At 39.4% G+C, this 20951-nt stretch overlaps 1 protein-coding gene across 2 annotated transcripts in view; it reads left to right on the top strand.

Moving 5' to 3' along the window:
• LOC148843734 (uncharacterized) overlaps positions 1-20951 on the top strand; it is a 75961-nt gene that overhangs the window by 19789 nt on the left and 35221 nt on the right. Inside the window, exons 3-4 of one of the 2 annotated variants that reach the window (XM_088958022.1) lie at positions 5293-5363; positions 18495-18770. In XM_088958022.1, coding sequence (XP_088814148.1) covers positions 5293-5363; positions 18495-18770 — 347 coding nt within the window. The remainder of the gene's footprint in view (positions 1-5292; positions 5364-18494; positions 18771-20951) is intronic. The other variant, XM_088958023.1, reaches the window with a different exon arrangement.

The raw sequence follows: 20951 nt of genomic DNA, 5'->3' as shown, positions 1-20951 counted from the left end.
AGAACTATGTACCATGGGCAAAATCTGTGGAGGTGTTCTTGAAAGCCAAGAGGAAAGTAAAACATGTGAGGGAGGAGAAACCTTCCTCTGATCTCCTTGGTTCAGTGATTGGGAACAAGATGATGCACAGATTATGACATGGCTTTGGAACAGCATGGAACCAAAGATTAGTGTGAACTTCATGTTCCTAGATACAACCAAAGAGATCTGGGATCATGCTAAAAAGTTATACTCTGGACAAGACAACACAACTAGGGTATATCAGTTATACCAAGAGTACTTAATTTGAAGCAATGAAGTCAAAGATTAGAAGAGTATTATGCAAGTTTGAGGAATATCCGCAATGAGCTAAATGTGTATCACCCTCTAACATCAGATGTCCAGATCCAACCACAACAACGTGAACAACTTGATGTGATTAGGTTTCTTGTGGGCTTGAAGGCTGAGTTCGAGCCTGTCAGAGCACAGATATTGGGGGATCAACTCTCCCCTCACTTGAAGAAGTTTTTGTCCGTCTTAAGAGGACATCCATTGAGTCGGTGGAACATTCTTCATTCTATGATAGATTTGGTTTGGTTGTGACTAAAGGGAGTGGTCGTGGAAGTAGAAGTGGTGGTGGCAGCAGTGGCCCTCCAAGCAATCGTGGTGGACACATGTTTAACCAGGCCAGTGGCCGGACTGGAGGCCGTGAGTCAGGGGGAGACTATGGAAAAGGAAGGGGTAATGCTCAGAGAAAATGTACACATTGTGGCTTAGAGGGGCACACAGTTAATTTCTGCTATGATTTGCATGGTCCACCCAACACTTGGGCTAACCATACTACATCTAAGAGTAGTAGCACAATCATTGAAAGCCAACAAACTGCCCCAACCCCCTCCACACCCACTTGTGCTTCCGGGCAGGAAATGGTGAGTGTACCACGGGCAATATATGAGCAGTTCCTTCAAACATCTCAGCAGAACACAACTACACTTGCCCATTCAGGTATGACCTGTTTAGCTTCTAAAGCCTCACCCTGGATCATTGATTTTGGAGCCTCGGACCATATGTCTGGGATTCCTGATGTATTTTCTTCCATTTCTCGCACCTCCACATCTCAGACAGTTACACTTGCTAATGGTTCTACATCTCCTATTTGTGGTGTTGGTGATGTTGATCTCTCCTCATTGTCTTTAGCATCTGTTTTATATGTTCCTAAGTTCTCTTTTAACCTTATGTCTGTTAGCAGATTAACCAAACCCCTTAATTGCTCTGTAACCTTCTATCATTCTTTTTGTGTGTTTCAGGATCTCAAGACGGGGACGAAGATTGATGGGGGGCATGAAGCCGGTGGTTTGTATTACTTTGATGGTGGTGGCCCTCCAGTGGCTTTTCAGTTGTCTCTTACTCCTCTCCAATGGCACTGCAGATTTGGTTATCCCTCTCTCAAGGCTTTGAAGCTGCTAGTTCCTTCCTTGAGTTATCTTTAATCATTATATTGTGAGTCATGCCAGTTGGGAAAACATCATGGAGTCTCATTTAGTCCAAGAATTGATAGTCGTGTCTCAAGTCTTTTTGTTTTAGTTCATTCTGACATATGGGGCCTAGTTAAAGTGGTGTCATACAATGGGTTTAAGTATTTTGTAATCTTTGTTGATGACTTTTCAAGGATGACATGGATCTATCTTATGAAAGACCGTAGTGAATTGTTCTCTATTTTTTAGAAATTTCATGCTGAAATACGCACTAAATTTGGTGTTCATATGAAAATACTTCGCTCCAATAATGTCAAAGAATACATCTCCTCATCATTTCAGCAATACCTAGAACATCATGGAATAATTCATCAAACTTCTTGTGCCTACACCCTGCAACAAAACGGTGTAGCTGAACGGAAAAATAGACATCTTCTTGAAACTGCTCGGTCCTTGATGATCAATATGCATGTCCCAAAGCACTTTTGGAGTGATGCTGTTCTTACATCCTGTTTTTTGATAAATTGGATGCCCATGTCAATCCTTGGAAGTCAATCCCCTTTCTCGTGTTGTTCCCCACTTTGTCTCCGTTTCCTCTCACCCCAAGAGTCTTTGGCTGTGTTTGTTTTGTTCAACACTTGGGCCCTGGAGTAGACAAGCTAGATGCTCGAGCTACGGAATGTATTTTTCTTTGCTACTCAAGGACTCAGAAAGGGTACAAGTGTTATAACCCTAAGTTTCATAAGTCGTTTGTGTGCCTTGATGTCACCTTCTTTGAATCGGTTCCTTTTTTCTCCGATGTCGGGGTCTCTTCTTCTCCCTCTGTGGTTTCTCTTCTTGTTTCGGTTGTGGACCCCCTTCCCGTAGAAGTGCTCAAGTGTATACCTGTAGAAGTGCTTCGACTCCTCCACTTCAGCACCCGTTGACAGATCTTGCTACTGCTCTTTCTCCCTCAGATCTTCATCTCCCTTTTGCTTTGCGGAAAGGTAAACGCACTTGTACTTCTCATCCCATTTCAGACTATATTTTCACTGCTCACCTTTCTGCTTCTCATTGCAAGTTTATATCATTACTCTCATCGGTTCCCATTCCCAAGACTGTATAGGAAGCCCTTACCTCTCCAGGGTGGCGGCAAGCCATGGAAGAAGAACTCTCTGCTCTACAACATAATCATACGTGAGAACTCACCACCCTTCCTCCTGGTAAACACACTGTTGGGTGTAAATGGGTCTATACAGTGAAACATCTTCCTGATGGTAGTGTGGAACGATTTTAGGCATGATTAGTGGCCAAGGGCTATTCTCAGATATATGGTATGAACTATATGGAGACATTCTCTCCTGTGGCTAAAATTGGTTCAGTTTGGGTGTTGATCTCATTGGCTACTATGTATGATTGGCCTCTCCTACAACTCGACATCAAAAATGCCTTCCTACATGGTGATCTTGTTGAGGAGGTGTATATGGAGCAACCACCATGGTTTGTTGCTCAGTGGGAGGCTGGTAACGTGTGCAGGCTCAAAAAGGCAATCTATGGACTGAAACAATTTCCTCGTGCATGGCTCGGTAGGTTCAATGAAGTGGTGAAGGCCTTTGGGATGAAACAATGTCAGGTTGATCATTTTGTGTTTAGCTATAACTCAAAAGATGGAAAAATCTTGCTAGTTGTGTATGTGGATGATATTGTCATAACTGGAAGTGATAGGCTGAAAAAATTCTTACAAGACCACTTCAATACGAAAGATTTGGGGAAGCTAAAGTATTTCTTAGGAATAGAAGTTGCGAGGTCAAAACAGGGGATCGACCTATGTTAGAGGAAATATGTTCTTGATCTACTTGAAGAAACAGGGTTGTTAGGTGCTAAACCAGCAGAGACTCCTATGGAACTCAATGCCAAGTTAAGTGTGGATGCAGGTGAAGAGTTTGATGATCCTGGAAGATACAGAAGGTTGGTGGGAAAGTTGAACTACCTGACCACTACCCGACCAGATATATCATTTGCTGTGAGTGTGGTGAGTCAGTTTATGCAACATCCCCGGGTTCTCACTGGGAAGCTGTTCTGAGAATTATTAGGTACCTAAAGGGTGCTCCAGGTCGTGGTTTGTTATACCAAAAGGGAGGAATTCTTGAGATAGTAGGGTACACAGATGCTGATTGGGCTGGCTCTATATCAGATAGGAGGTCAACCACAGGGTACTGTACCTTCCTGGGTGGCAATCTTGTAACTTGGAAGAGCAAGAAGCAAATAGTGGTGGCAAGAAGTAGTGTGGAAGCAGAGTACAGGGCTATGGCCCATACCACATGTGAACTAGTATGGCTGAAGAACCTACTATAGGAGATGGGTTTCTCAATTGACAAACCTATGAAACTATACTGTGATAACCAAGCTGCTGTTCACATCTCATCCAATTCTGTCTTTCATGAAAGAACTAAACATATTGAGGTGGATTGTCACTTTGTGAGAGAGAAAGTGATAAGTGGGGTAATAACTACATCTCATGTGAGCTCAGGAAATCAATGGGCAGATTTCTTCACAAAAGGATTGACTCGGGGAAGAATAGATTACATTTGTAACAAGTTGGGACTATATGTTATATACTCTCCAGCTTGAGGGGGAGTGTTAGAATGCTCGAGTTAGGGGTATTTTGGTCATTCTGGTGTACCTTATTGAAAGTGAAATGTATATTGTATCTGAGTTTAAGTTATGTGTCCCATCTTCTATGAGGGACACAATTGTCTTTCTTGTAACTCTAAGTTTTATGAATAAAAGTCAAGTGGGTCGGCTAGGAGTGTGACTTTTGAACATCCTCTCTTCTAGTCTGGCCGAACACTCTTCTCCACTCCTTCTTCTTTCTCTTTTCTTTCTTCTTTCTTCTTCTCTACTTTGACCTAGAAACAACTAGGGTTTATTCACACTTCCTAATGCAAAGCACTAATTTGGGGGGCGGGGAGGGGTTCTACACAAAACTTCATTGGAAGGGGGTAGCTGAATTTGAGGAGAAGAGCAAAGAGAATTAAAAAAAGAGGCACACGAAAAATGACCTCTAGGATGGGGAGCTCAAACATGCCTGTGAGCTTTTTAGAAGGATCCATACTTTATCAAGGATATGCAATAAATCTGCAACCGCATCAACTTCACCATCTCTCAAGCCCCTTCTAAAGCTGACATCCTGGTTAAGACTGATAGAAAGCAAGGGAGGTGTGAGGAATTTTAAAATGGGTTCAGATCTTAAAAAGAAAGCTTGAATTTTCAGGTCTGCTCCTACAGATCTGAATAGTAGAAGCCCTCATATCATTGTAGAGGAAGTTCAAGCCTCTAACAAAGAATGGTTATTAGTCTTTGTGAATAAGAAAAATGAAAAAGAAAACATAATAGATGAATGAAGGATTATGGTGTGATTCCCCCCTTTTATTGATATTTATAATAAGAATAGGAGTTTCAAAATGACTATATTACCCTCCCAAAGTAAAAGATCCAAATACCCGTATACAAAGATTTTGTTATCTACAATCCTTAAAATTCTTTGGGATGACATTTGATGTTTTTTGCAGGTTTTCTGTTGAATTACTGTTATTGGTTGTATCATTGGCTTTAATATAGTAGTTTAATAATCTATATTTTTTGTTCTATATATAAGAGACATTTGTCCATTTCATTCATGATTTTCAGTGAACTTTGCAATTGCCTACCTGCTTTCATCTGACCTGAAATAAACTCAAAATTTGGCAATGCATTTTGACAAGTTGTATTTTATGTAGTTTTTTTTTTTGTGATAAGTATTTATGTAGATATTTATTAAGAGCAATAAATTCCTTTTGGTTGTATTTGTTTTAAGCAGGCAGTGAATGCAACTTTTCTAGGTTAACATTTGACGGCGTTGACTTAATGGGTGAGAGGTTGGCTAACGAGGTATTTATAATAAGGCATTATATGTATTTCTTTTTGTGACATTTTGTTGGTCCTTACTTTCCTGGTGTTTCATAGTTAGGTTAGTTAATGAGGTACAAATATTAATGATTTTTGATATACTTTATTGTGGAAGGTGTTAGTCTTGTTTTCATGGTGTTCAATTGTGTTACTTGGTTAAATATATATATCATAATAATAAGAAGAATATGCAAGCTAAAATCTTAGGGCTGTCATCCCCCATCATATCATATATAATAAAGGGTAAAAGACAAATACTTCTACACCAAGATACGTGGAAAACTCAAAACTCCTTTTCAAGTTGATCATAGACGTTGAGTATGGTCAACCTGCTAAGAGTACCGTCATATACACATAATAACTCTTTTATTAGCAAGTTTATTTTCTGATTTCACTAAAGGAAGACAATCACCCAAATTAACTATGTTCAGTATTCCACATCAAATATTGAGTCCCCTTTTCACGTCATGCTTGGCAGGGTTTTTAGATTAGCAGTTTGGTTATTCTAGTGCAACCTTCTTGATGTGAAAATTTAAAGAAAATTTCGTACAACATAATTTACTTAATGAAATAATTGAGTTCTTGTTATTTTGCATTAGGCTCTGTAGAGATCATTAGTGTGGTCCCCACCTGTTTTTGTTTGTCTATTATGTATAATGTTTAGTCTTTTGTTTAGTTTCAGTTGACAGTTATTTTCTGTTGTTATTTATTTCTTTTGTAAACAGTAGGGGCAATTCAGGTTTTTCCCCTATTATTTATTTGTTAATATAAATAGAAGTTGGGGGGGGGGCGACAGTCAAACTGATCACCCACATTCTTTGACTTCTTCTCTTCGTTTTCTCCTATTCTCAAATCTCTTTCTTGATTCTGTACATTATATCTTGGACTGATTACAGTCCTACTCGACAGCTTGGTATCAGAGCCAACCTAGGGCTTCTCATGTCAGTCTAATCAGGCCGACTGCATGAGAACTTCCTAGGGTTCGAAGTTTCAGCAAAACAAGACCATCAGCTGATTCTTGGAGGTTGTTGGCAGTGTGCAGCTACCATTCAAGGGACTGTAGAGCCTTGTAGAGTGTCCAACAATCAGGAAGAATCAGAAGAAGGGAAGAATCTTCAAGATTAGGGTTCATGCTTGGTTTTGAAGGTGGCGGCCAGAGTTTTCTGATGTAAGTTGATTTCTTTTGAGATCGATCTATTAAAAGAACCTTTTTCTGCTTATTCTAAGAGATGCGGCTGAGAGATCTCCCTTCTCTCCTGAGTCTTTAGGGTTTTTCTTGACCTACGACTAGTTCTAGGTATCCTAAACCTTTTGACTGTTGCCAATTATAGGGCAGCAGTTAAATCAGTTACAGTTTTGCAGACCAAGTGATTTAGTTTTCTGGAAAAACAACAGAGCTGTCCTAATATTTCTGGGTGGATTGCCGACCTAGAAGGGTAAAGTAGGTTCAGCTGTTAACAAATTCTGGGTGTAATTACCTAGTCTCAGTGCTAAAAGGGGCTGGAGGTTCTGGTAACATGCCTGAGAACACTTTTCAGATTGCAACTGTCAAGTTTGATGGTTCAAATTACTCGGAATGGGCCCAATTAGCCATGATGGCCATTGGGGGTAGAGGAAAACTATTTGATGGGGGATGTGAAGGAACCAACTAAGGAGGACCCAACCTATGCCAAATGGGTTCAAGAGAACTATTTGGTTATGACATGGTTGTGCAACTCCATGTAGCCCCACATCAGTCAAAATTACTTGTGGGAGAAAACAACTAAGGAAATTTGGGATATCATGAGAGAAACCTATTCCCAACCTCTTAATGTTGCTAGGGCCTATGAGCTGAAATGTGAAGTAAACAACCTTAAGCAAGGAGAGAAGCCTATCTCAGTTTACTTCTCAACCTTGAAATCTTTGTGGCATGAAATTGATCACCTAGATACGATTGAGTGGGAAAGTCAGAAGGATGTACAAACTTACAGGAAGCAAGTGGAAACTAATAGGGTGTTTGAATTCTGAGTATGATATTGTGAGATAGCAACTTCTCACGAAAGAAAGTGACCTTATCACAAGCCTATTCCTTAGTGCACAGTGAAGAAAATAGGAGGAAAGTTATATTGCATCATCAACCTTTTGAATCAGCCTTGGCAGCAGTCAAATCGAAGTTTGGGGGTGATAAGGAGAGGGATATGAAGAAGGAAGATAAGAGGGAGCTAGCATGTGAACATTGCAAGAAACCGAAGCATACTAAAGACTCATGTTGGAAGTTACATCCACATTTAGTTCAAAAACAAAAGGGGAAATGCTAATGTGGTTGTTACTATTGATGGAGCACCCTCGTCGAGTACAAGAGCTACATCCCTAGACACCTTGGCAATTCAGCACCATTATCTCTGCCATCAGTCACAACATCTGCTGTTCCCACTTCAACATTTGCTCATTCAGGTACACGGGCCTTAGCTTATCATGCATCAGCCCCAGGTATCACTGAACCTTGTTGGATAATAGACTCAAGTGCATCTGATCACATGATTGGCTTATCCTCACAGTTTGCTACCTATCACTTATCCTCAAGCAGAGAAAAAGTGTCTATTGCTGATGGCTCTCTTGTTCCTATTTCTAGCAAGGGAGACATCAAATTGTCTAATGCCATTTCTTTGTCTTAAGTTTCACATGTCCTTAAACTTAATACTAACTTGCTTTCTGTTAGTAGTATTGCTGAAACCCAAAATTGTTTAGTGACATTTTTTTCCTAATCGATGTGTTTTTTAGGATTTGGAGACAAAGAAGGTGATTGGGATTGGCCATGAGATGAATGGAATCTACCTGCTTGGAGGGAGTTTACATGGGGAAGACAATGTGAGTCTTCCCGGTTAGGTCATTTATCTTTTAGGTGTTTGAAAAGTTTATTTCCTAGTTTGTTTGAGTCAGTCCAGATGTCTGATTTGAAATGTGAAAGTTGTGAGCTTGCAAAGCATTGTAGAACAACCTATTCCTTGAGTAATAAAAGAAGTATTCCTTTTGAAATTGTGCATACTGATGTTTGGGGACCTTATCATATCACTGCTATGGGGGGGTATAGATATTTCTTGTTGTTTGTTGATGACTATACTCGTTTCTCATGGGTTACTTTATGCGTTCTCGAGATGAGATTCCCACCTTAACGCAGACCTTTCATAAGATGATTTTGATCAAATTTGGGGTCAAAATCAAAATCTTCAGATCTGATAATGCAAAAGAGTACTTTGCAAAACCCTTAACCTCATATTTTCTTGACCATGGGATTATCCATCATAGTACTTGTCCTCATACTCCTTAGCAAAATGGGGTTGCTGAGAGGAAGAATAGACATATATTGGAGGTAGCTAGAAGCATCATGTTCAACTCCAATGTGCCTATACGATTATGGGGAGATGCCATTCATACAACTGTATACCTCATCAACCGAGTTCCTTCACAGGTTCTAGACATGAAGGTTCCATTTACCATCTTATATCCTGATGAAGAGTTGTTCACTATTCCCCTTAAGACATTTAGATGTACTTGTTTTGTTTAGACCCTTGGACCTTATCATTCCAAATTTGATCATAAAGCCTCAAAATGCATTTTCCTCGGTTATGCACAAACTCAAAAGGGATATTGTTGCTATGAACATACTTTTGGGAGAAGGTTTGCCTCTATGGATGTCACTTTCTTTGAGGATGTACCATATTATCCTAAGTTTTCTTCTCAGGGGGTGAGTAGTGAGGTGGGGATTCATTCACCAAAAATTCCATTGCTTGTCCCTATCATTGGAGGGGAGTTTATCACAGACGGTGGAGGTAGGTTGATTTCAACCATCAGCAGTCCAGGCTAGTCCCAGTTCCTTTTGCGGGTCCAGATCCAGGTACCACAGTTCCTTCATCTTCCATTACAGATGAGATACATTCCATTGTTGAACCTTTACCTCCATTGGACGACCTTGACCTTCCCATTGCAGTTCGTAGGGGGAAACATTGTTGTACTTCATCTATAACACATTGTATTTCCTAATTCTTGTCTTATGATCATTGTTATACTTACAAGTCCTTTTTGGCATCCATTGCTGCTATTCCCATTCCCAGAGCAATGAAGGAAGCCATGTCAGTCCTTGAGTGGAAAGATGAAATGAAAGTAGAAATGGATGCTCTTCTGAAGAACTATACATGGGAATTAGTTGATCAACCTAAAGGGAAGAAACCGATGGGTGTTTACAGTGAAGCATAATGTTGATGGTTTTGTTGAGAGGTATAAAGCCATATTAGTTGCAAAGGGATTTACTTAGACATATGGCATAGACTACTTGGAAACTTTTGCACCAGTAACCAAGATGAATACTATCAGGGTTTTATTATCTCTTGTAGGTAATTACTCATGGCCCTTGTTTCATAGGGATGTTAAAAATGCCTTCCTCAATGGTGACTTGCAAGAAGAAGTGTACATGCAGTTGCCCCCTGGATTTTATAGTGCAGACACAGGAAAGAAGGTTTGCAGACTAAATAAGGCTTTATATGGACTGAAACCGTCTCCTAGAGCCTGGTTTTATAGATTCAGACAAGCACTTGAAAAGTTTGGCTATGTGCAGGCCCAGCCAGATCACACTTTCTTTATTAAGAAAGTGGATACCTCCTTAACACTGCTAGCCATATATGTGGATGATATTGTGGTGACAGGGAGTGATACCCATGGGATTGACTCTCTTAAGCAACTCCTTCACCAAGAATTTGAGGTCAAAGACCTGGGAGAGTTACGGTATTTCTTGGGTATTGAGGTAGCACGGTCTAAGCATGGGATCTTTGTTTTCCAAAGGAAGTATGTCCTTGATTTGTTGGAAGAAACAGGGAAGTTGGGTGTTAAACCAGTTGACACACCTATTGAACAAAATCACAATGTTAGTATAGGAGGTGGAGAGCCCCTTGAGGATAAGGTCATGTTTAAATGATTAGTTGGAAAACTTCTCTATCTATGTCTCACACAACCAGACATCAGTTATGCAGTTAGTGTTAGCCAGTATATGCATTCTCCTAGAACTACTCACCTACTTGTAGTTGAGAAGATATTGGCATATTTGAAAAGATGTCCAGGCAGAGGTATACTATTCAAAAATAATGGTCACATGAAAATAGAAGTTTATTAAGAAAGTGGATACCTCCTTAACACTGCTAGCCATATATGTGGATGATATTGTGGTGACAGGGAGTGATACCCATGGGATTGACTCTCTTAAGCAACTCCTTCACCAAGAATTTGAGGTCAAAGACCTGGGAGAGTTACGGTATTTCTTGGGTATTGAGGTAGCACGGTCTAAGCATGGGATCTTTGTTTTCCAAAGGAAGTATGTCCTTGATTTGTTGGAAGAAACAGGGAAGTTGGGTGTTAAACCAGTTGACACACCTATTGAACAAAATCACAATGTTAGTATAGGAGGTGGAGAGCCCCTTGAGGATAAGGTCATGTTTAAATGATTAGTTGGAAAACTTCTCTATCTATGTCTCACACAACCAGACATCAGTTATGCAGTTAGTGTTAGCCAGTATATGCATTCTCCTAGAACTACTCACCTACTTGTAGTTGAGAAGATATTGGCATATTTGAAAAGATGTCCAGGCAGAGGTATACTATTCAAAAATAATGGTCACATGAAAATAGAAGTTTACACGGTTGCTGATTCGGTTGGATGTGTTGATGATAGGAGGTCTACCTCCGGGTATTGTGCCTTTGTAGGGGGTAATCTTGTCTCTTGGAGGAGTAAGAAACAAAATGTTATTGCTAGTTCCAGTGCTGAAGCTGAATATAAGTCAATGGCAAATGGTGTGGCTGAAGTATTATGGTTGAAATCCCTATTCGAGGAGTTGGGTATTGCTTATGAGAAGCCTCTAATGCTGTACTGTGATAATCAGGCTGCTATTAACATAGCCCGTAATCCGGTACAACATGACATAACTAATCATATTGAAGTGGATTGACACTTTATCACAGAGAGAGAGTTGCTTCAGAAGAAGTGTGCCTTCCATATATCACCTATAGTATGCAAGTTGCAAATCTCTTCACCAAGGCAATTCTGAAGACAAAGCTCGAGGCAGACCTATGCAAGTTGGGAATGACAAACATCTATTCCCAACTTGAGGGGGAGTGTAGAGATCATTAGTGTGGTCCCATGTGGTCCCCACCTGTTTTTGTTTGTCTATTATGTTTAATGTTTAGTCTTTTGTTTAGTTTTAGTCAACAATTATTTTTTGTTAGTAGCTATTTATTTCTTTTGTAAACAATAGGAGCAATTCAGGTTTTCCCCTATTATTTAATTGTTAATATAAATAGCAGCGGGGGGCGACAGTCAAACTGATCACCTACATTCTTTGACTTCTCTTCGTTTTCTCCTCTTCTCTCCTTCTATAATTCTCAGATCTCTTTCTTGATTCTGTACATTATATCTTGGACTGATTACAACCCTACTGGACAACTGGCTCATTCAGAGTATCATATAGGTAGTCCCCTTAATTAAATCTCTGCAAACCAAAGCAAGTAGAGAATTCTTTAAATGAGCATTCCATTTACATTTCTTTCCATATTCAAGATTTACATAAATGAGAAACACAAAATACAGCCAAGAAACTTTACAACACCATGTTATATTAAAAGGCCATTGCCCAGGTTGGTTCCGACCAAGGTTTAAAATGTCGGTGTCGGTTATCCAAATATAAGAAACATGTCGGAAATGTTGAAAATATCATATGGAAATATTGTAAAAATTATAGACATGGTGGAAATGTTGTAAAATATGCAAAATATAGAATGATATTTTATGAAATGACAAAAGAAGCATAGGCACACCTTTTTAAATTATTATCTTGTTCCAAATTATTAAACAAAACCAAGAAAATAAGGTTATAGACAAAAGAATATGTTCTGAAGTTGCCCTGTAAACCTTAAGCTTTAGAAGTAGAACATCATGATAGAATTAGTTAAAGCAAAATTTAAACTCATAGAAAATGTAAATGGTTGTAATAGATCAACCAAATAATCTACTATAGGAACAAAAACTATTATTTAACTTCAAGTTGCCCTGTAGACCTTAAGCTTTAAGTTAGGTGACAATAACTTGTTACTTCACATTTCTACAATATTGTCACCAACTTATGTCAGTTCTAGTAAAATTTAATGTTGCTACCCATGGAAATGAAAATGGAAATATGTTGTGGATACTATTTTTTGTACTCCACGTAGGTCTGGTAGTGTTCATTGGGGAAATGTTGATTCCAATAAAATTTCGTGTCGCTACCCTTGGAAAATGAAATATGTCGTGGAAATATTAGGGAAATTAGGGACATTTTAAACCATGGTTCTAACTATCTGGGGACTTGGGAGGGGTAGACTGGATATGTTCCTAACCATAGGCATTTTTTGCACAAAGTGGTTGCTCTCAAACTTGAACTTGTGTTCTCATCCTTGCTAGACTAAGATTTTATCATTATACCAAGTAATGATAGAGGAGTTCTCCATCAATTTCCAATGGATCAGGTGACACAGGTGTACTTGTCCTCTGGCAGAGAGTGTCTATTGCTGATGGCTCTCTTGTCCCTATTTCAGGCAAGGGGGACATCAATGTCTCTGATGCTATTTCCATATCCTCAATTTTGCATGTTACTAAACTAAGTACTAATCTACTTTCAGTCAATAGTATCACTAAACACCATAATTGTTTAGTGACATTGTTCCCTGATCATTGTGTTTTCCAGGATCTGACAACAAGTAAGGTGATTGGGATTGGCCGTGAGATGAATGGATTTACTTTCTTGAACATCCACCTGGGAAGAGTAAAGAAGTTGGGAAGTCTGTTGTGTCACAGTCTATGAGTCCGATTATGCTTTGGCATAATCGATTGGGTCATCTGCCTTATGGGTCTTTAAGGAGTCTTTTTCCTAATTTGTTCGAGTCAATCCAAGTGTCCATTTTGAAGTGTGAGAGTTGTGAGTTGGCAAAGCATTGTAGATGAACTTATTCACAAAGAAATAAAAGAAGTTATTTTCCTTTCGAAATTGTGCATACCGATGTTTGGGGGCCCTATCATATTCCTGCTATGGGTGGGTACAAATATTTTCTATTGCTTGTTGATGACTACTCTCGGTTTTCATGGGTTTACCTCATGTGCTCTCGGGATGTGGTTCCCACTTTGACCCGTGCTTTTCATCAAATGATCCCAATTCATTTTGGGGTTAAAATAAAAAATCTCAGATCTGATAATGCCAAAAAATATTTTGCAAATATCTTCTTATCTCCTTGAACATGGAGTGATTCATCAGAGCACTTGTCCTCATACCCCTCGGTAGAATGGGATAGTTGAGAGGAAAAATAGGCACATTCTTGAAGTTGCAAGAAGCATCATGCTGAATTCTAATATTCTTATACGTTTCTGGGGGGATGCCATTCTTACTGCTATTTATCTAATTAACAGGATCCCTTCACGAGTCATGGACATGAAAGCTCCTTTTAACTTGTATCCTGATAAGGAACAATTTTCTATTCTCCCCAAAACTTTTGGTTGTACTTGTTTTGTCCAAATCCTTGAGCCTGCTCGTTCAAAATTTAACCCTAAGGCTGCCAAATGTATGTTCCTGGAGTATGCACAAAATCAAAAGGGGTATTTCTATTATGACCCTATATCAAGAACTAGATTTGTATCTATGGATGTCACCTTCTTTGAAGATGGCCCCTATTACCATAGAGTTCCACTGTAGGGGGAGAGTAGTGAGCTTGGTATTTCTGCTCAAGATGTCCTTTGCCTATTCTTGCAAGTGGTAGGGAGTGTAATGAGGGGAATTGTCAAAAGTGTAAAGAATTAAGGGTGTTTCACAGAAGATGGTGGCGGCAAGTTGGTTCCAGTAATGATCAATCCAGGTTAGTTCTTGTCTCTTCTGCATTACTAGATATAGGTATTGTCTCCTCCTTACCCACTCCTACTACTGATGACATACCCACTTCCACTACTGAGCCTCAACCATCCTCAGATGACCTTGACCTCCCAATTGCAGTACGCAAGGGGAAGTGTTGGTGTACCTCATCCACTGCCCATTGTATCTCTCCTTTCCTTTCTTATGATCACCTTTCATCATCATATAAGTCTTTTTTAGCCTCTGTTGCTGCCATTCCTATTCCTAGAACGATGCAAGAAGCCCTTGTGAAAAATGATACTTGGGAACTGGTTGATCAACCAAGAGGGAAGAAGCTTGTTGGCTATAGGTGGATATTCACAATGGAAGTATAATGCCGATGGTACAGTTGAAAGACATAAAGCTAGACTAGTTGCTAAGGATACACTCAAAGTTATGGTATTGATTACTTGGAAACCTTTGCACCAGTTGCAAAAATGAACACCATCAGGGTTTGTTGTCTCTTGCTGCTAACTTCTCATGGCCATTGTTTCAGATGGATGTTAAGAATGCATTTCTACATGGTGACTTGCAGGAGGAGGTGTATATAGAGTTACCTCCTGGTTTTTATGATGCAGAGATTGGTAAGAAAGTTTGTAAGTTGAAGAAAGCTTTGTATGGTCTAAAACAATCTTCGAGGGCATGGTTTGATAGATTCAAACTTGCTTTGGAAAGATTTGGCTATGTTCCAACAAAATCTGACCACACTCTTTTCATTAAGAAGAAATGATCTACTTTGACTCTCTTAGCTGTGTATGTTGATGACATTGTTGTGACTGGAAGCGGCATTGATGAGATTAATTTTCTTAAGCAACTTCTTAATCAAGAATTTGAAGTAAAGGATTTGGGTGAGTTGAGGTATTTCCTTGGGATTGAACTGGCAAGGTCCAAGCATGGCATTTTTGTTTCCTAGAGGAAGTATGTTCTTGATCTCTTGGAAGAAACAAGAAAATTGAGAGCTAAGCCTGTAGATACATTGATTGAGCAAAACCATAAAATAAATGTAGAGGATGGTGAGCCTCTTGAAGATAAAAGTATGTATCAATGGCTTGTAGGAAGACTTCTCTACCTATGTTTGACTCACCTTGACATTTCTTATGCTGTCAGTGTTGTTAGTCAGTACATGCACTCTCCCAAGACGTCACACCTCATTGCTGTTGAGAGGATTTTAGCTTACTTGAAAAGGTGTTCAGACTGAGGTATACTTTTTAAAAATAATGACCATATTTGAAGATTGAAGTATACACTGATGCAGATTGGGTAGGTTGTATTGATGATAGGAGATCTACTTCAGGGTATTGTGCCTTTGTTGGAGGAAATCCAGTTTCTTGGAGGAGCAAGAAATAAAATGTTGTTGCTCGCTCTAGTGCTGAAGTTGAATATAGGTCTATGGCTAATGGTGATGCTGAAATATTATGGCTGAAATCTCTCCTTACAAAATTGGGAATTGAGTTTGGAAGATTCTTGATGCTGTATTGTGATAGCAGGCAGCCATTAACATTGCTCACAATCCAATACAGCATGATAGAACCAAACACATTAAAGTTGATAGACATTTCATCTGAGAGAAAGTTGTCTCTCAAGAAGTATGCCTTCTGTATGTTACCACTAATATGCAGCTTGCCGATGTCTTCACCAAGTCAGTCAACAGAATCAAGCTTGAGACAGATTTAAGCAAGTTGGGAATGATCAATATATTTTCCCAACTTGAGTCGGAGTGCAGAGAAAATGATTGACCAGCTTGTGGTCCCACATGTTCATATGTTTCCTCTGATTATAATACTGTTAGAATGTTTCTTTCAGTTGTTTCTAGTGATAGGGGTATTCCTGTCATTGTACCACTTATTATTATAAGCCTAATATAAATAGCACTTGGGGCGGCTGACTAAGGCAGACCGAACCCCTTTTCTCTTCTATTCTTTCTTTCTCCTCTCTTTTCTTCTCTTCTCTTCTTCTCTGTTTTCTTCTTCTTTTCTGATTACTAAACTGGTCTGAATCTCCTTGGTTTCAGACTACTTATTGTGTAACCATCATTACTGAAGCTTCCATATGAGAAGTTACTACATTGCATGGAACACCACAAGCAATAGTTTCAAACAGAGATCCCACTTTTCCTAACAGATTTTGGACAAAATATTTAAGCTCCAAAATTCTAATCTGCACAACTCCCCTAGTTACCATCCCCAGTCCAACAGCCAGACAGAGGTGGCCAACTGTAGATTGGAGACCTATCTATGTTGTTTTTCTGGTGAACCTAAGTTATGGGTACAATGGTTACATGGGTGGAATTCTGGTTCAACACCTCATTCCACATAACAACAGGTATGACCCCTTTTCAAGCCTTGAATGGAAGATTCCCACCCTTAATCATGCCATATGAGAGGGGTTCAGTCAGTCTCTATAGCAGCTGTTTATTCCTACCTCATGGGATGAGGTGAGGTCTTGCAGTTCCTCAATAGAAACCTTCTTAAAGCACAACGAAAAACGAACGAGCAATATGACAAGAAACACAGATCAGTAGAGTTCAACAGCGGAGATTGGGTGTACCTTAAATTGCACCCATACAGACAGGCTTCTATAGCTAAGTGCATTTGGCACAAACTCCCCCACGATTTTATGGCTCCTTTAGGTCAGCCCAATAGCTTATCGGTTTGACCTCCCTGACACTGCAAGGTTGCATCCCATGTTTCACATCTCTCTATTGAAGAAGCATTTGGGGCCTGAAGTGGTTTGTAGCACCACTCTACCAAATGTGAAAGAAGATGTGAGCTGTACTCGACCTAAATCCTGAATAGATACTTGACTACAATTGGGTGAAGATTGGTAGAAAGATTTTCACAGAAGCCCTGGTGGCTTGGGCTGTACTTCCAAAGGAAGATGCTACATGGGAGTCCTGCTCATCCCTGGCACAACAGTTTCCTCAATTAGCCTTTGAGGATGAGGCCCCTCTTGAGGTGGGGAGAAATGTTAGAGCCCAGCCCGAGATCAGCTCAATTGAGCCAAGTCCAGGTGGGAATACTGGTTCCAGGCCCATCATCAGGAAGGTGTATGTAAGGAAACTGCAACACCTGAAGCCCAAGACTAATTAATCAATCAAAGGTATTAGAATCTTCTGGAATCTGAGTTTGTTATTAGTTAGATCTATTGGGAACCATTTGTCATGTATTGGCTCCCTCCTATATATGTCTTGTTGGGGGGGGGGGGCTCCCCAGCAAGTGAGATGTACTTTCCCCATTTGCTTTGCAAAGGAACCCAACACTTTGCCTTTTACTCAGAAAAAAAAGTGGCACATCACATGGCTTTTTTGAAGGAAGTGTATAAAAGCCTCCTTAAGAGCGCCTCCATGCCTAATGCTGTGCTTTCTGTCCTTGCCAAACTGAAAATAAAATGAAAGAGAGAGAAATAAGAAGAAAAAGAGAAGAAACCAGTGCAAGGGGCCTTTATCCAGAGAAGAACATCAGGTAGGGGGAATGCTGTCTCTCTTGCTGCATGCTTGTGCCCCTTTACTCTTTTATTTGGAGAGCATGGTTCTCTCTTCCTGAATTCATTCACAAACATCCATCCTCTCTCCTCTTTTGCCAATATGCATAACAACAGCAGTAGAAATAAACCACCTACAGCCTAGTCTTCGGAGTTGGCCAACCACTATGCTCTACAAAAATTTAGAAGGCCATTACCCAATGTGGTCCAGGTTATCTGGGGTCTTGGGAAGGGTAGATTAGGTAAGGTCCTAACCTTTGGCATTCTTTTGATCAGTTCCTGTATACATCATCTTGTTGTACATGTTTTGTTTTTTTAATATAATTATTACTTAACCCCCAAAAATTACGGTCCAATTGTTAATTTCTTTGGGTGAATTATTCTATTGAAGAATCTTCCAAAATTTTCACTTCAACAATTACAGATTTAGATGAAAAAGGAGTAAGAAGAGGGATGAGATAAAAAACTTATGTCAGATAAAATCTTAGGGTTGTCAGCCCCTATTATATTATTTATGTAAAGAACACTAAAAGACAGAAATATTCCTATTCCAAGATGCACAGAAAACTCAAAATATTCCTTATTTGCACTTTTTATTGGCAAGGAACCTAAATAATCTGCGGAAGTTTGTATGAGAATTTCTAACTTGAAAATATGTCATTTGAGGAAGTTGTTTATAAGAGCCTTGTCATATTTGTAGGTATGGTCCGTTGTCAGTCGTAGGCCTTGGGTTCGTAAGATTTCCTTTGTGGCTCACTCTTTGGGTGGTCTGGTTGCAAGATATGCTATTGGGAAGCTTTATGTCCCTTTTCCTGAAAGGGTTTCCTTTTCTACTGGGAACTCTTTTAGTGAGGATCATTCAAGATTGTCCAAGGAATTTCTTGAGCAACCTAATGAAAGTAGAATTGCTGGATTGGAACCCATGAATTTTATAACTTTTGCGACACCCCATCTGGGTTCAAGGGGACATAAACAGGTAGATCAAAGAGTGCTATTTCATGCTTTTGCCTATTTAAGTTTTTCTTTTCTTGTCTTATCTGATTGTTAATTAAAATCATTAAACTAAAGTCATGTTTCTATTGCTTTGATTATATTATTTCCACAATACTTAAGTATGCGCATAAATAAATACTTAAAATATATTTATGGAATTGGTTTACCAGTCAGGTTGTTTGGTTTGCTTCCTGAAAAAACATGGAATTTTCCACATGGCAACATAGTTCAGAGCTCCAAATAAGTCTCTACATTGCTTCCCCACCTTTTGTTTATTGGAAAAACTTGAGGCCAAAAGACCTCCTAGATGTTCAAAGTGGGCCTTCTTTTATGGAGGACTTTTGTATTAGAAATTGAAACAAGTGTTGCTAGTCTAGTCATTTTTGTTTTTGTTTGTTCGTTTGTTTGTTGTTGTTGTTGTCGTTATTATTATTATTATTTAATTTTGAAATATGCCCAGCAGACTGGATCAATCTGAGATTTAATAGAAGCAGAGAAGTAGGTGAAAGAGTAGGGGATGAGCAGTGGATGACTTCGATAAACTCTGCGGTGATTCAATAAATCCTGAACTTTTCACTGGAGCTGAACAAATGAGAACAGCTTGTAGTCTGAACTTTTTGGATGCAGTGGAATTGAAGGGTCAGAATACAAAGAGAAAAGATGACAGCCATTTAAGTGAAAATGTACTAGATACCTGAGATTTAATACAAGCAGAGAAATAGATGAAAGGGTAGGACTTGTGCCTTCAGACATTAACCATGAGCCTATGAACTCTCATTGTGGCATGTTGGTTGTGTCAAGGGGGGTAGGTGAAATGGGTGAGGGGCGTGAAGGAGAGAGATGGAGGTAGGACTGAAAATTTGGAAACTGATAGAAAATATTTTTGGGGGGCTTGGTAAGATTAGAGTTGCAAATCAGAATAGGAGCGTTGGGATCAGATGAAAAATAAGAAAAGAAGAAATGATGTTGAAAATCTCAAAATATGACATCAATTATGATAAGGAGAAACGTAGGAGGAAGGAGAGAAGGAGGAAGAGGTAATAGAGGGTCTTTTGGGCAGGTTTAAAAAATTAGCAGAGATGAAAGTGATCAGTTGGATGTGAGAGTACTAGGAAATTTAGAAAGAGAAGGATAACCAACACAATGTTGTGATAGGATAAACAGGATTGTCTTGAAAGTTGAAACAATTCTCCAAAAGAGACGCTTGGAGGGATACAGATGCCAAATGGTCTTTTGCACCATCATGAGGGGATTTTGTGGGGAATCTTAACAATGTTGGACAAAATTCAATGGAAGTCATAGAGGAATTGATAAGGAGATACTTAGTGTATGTAAAAATGAGAGAAGTTGAAACAACTCTCCATAGATCAGGTATGACTTGCACTCAAGTAACTTCATTAAATTTTGGGAACATGTTTGGGTTGGGGATTCCTCTTTGAATGATTAATTTCCAGGCCTCTTTGCTATCTCTACACTTAAAATGAACCAGTTTCCTCTTTTTTTGTACCTTCTAATTCACCTTCTAGGTTTGGATGGAACTTGAGCTTGAGAAGAGATGTCAGGGACACAGAGTTAGCTTGTGCTTTAGCCTTATTATTCATTCTTGAAGGGGTCTTCATTGAGCCATCAAAGACGGATAATAGAATATGGACACTCACTCCTTCGGGTTCCTACACTTGTGCCTCTTTCTTTAAAGCCCTTTTACCCCCTCCTCTTGTTGGATTGTCTTTCCTTGTAAAAGAAGTGCTGTGTCGACCTATACCTCCAAAGGTTGGGAGTTTCTGTTGGGAAGCCTTTATGGAAAGAGTTAATATAGGGGATCTAATTCAAAGAAAAAGACCCAATAGTTGTTTGTCTCCTCACTGGTGTGTTCTCTGTAAATCCGATGGTGAGTCTGGATACCATTTACTAATTTCTTGTTAGTTTGTTAATGTTATTTGGGAATGGTTTACTTCTTTGTTTGGGTGTAGGTGGACTCCCCTTTTGAATGTGCAAAGCTTATTTGCTTCCATGCCTAACTTGCCAACTAAAAGGGCCAAGATCATGTGGAGATGTGGTAGGGCTGCGGTGTGTTGGACTGTTTAGGAGGAGAGAAACTCAAGGATATTCTCAAATAATGAGAGAAGTTTGGAAGTAATCCTGGAGACTATCCACATTAGGGTGA

This window comes from Nelumbo lutea, chromosome 8 (genome assembly GCF_056320005.1).
Source record: "Nelumbo lutea isolate HS-2025 chromosome 8, American lotus-T2T, whole genome shotgun sequence".
Taxonomy (NCBI): Eukaryota; Viridiplantae; Streptophyta; class Magnoliopsida; order Proteales; family Nelumbonaceae; genus Nelumbo; species Nelumbo lutea.
Note: the sequence above shows the minus strand (reverse complement) of the source record. Positions and strands in the feature narration are given on the sequence as shown.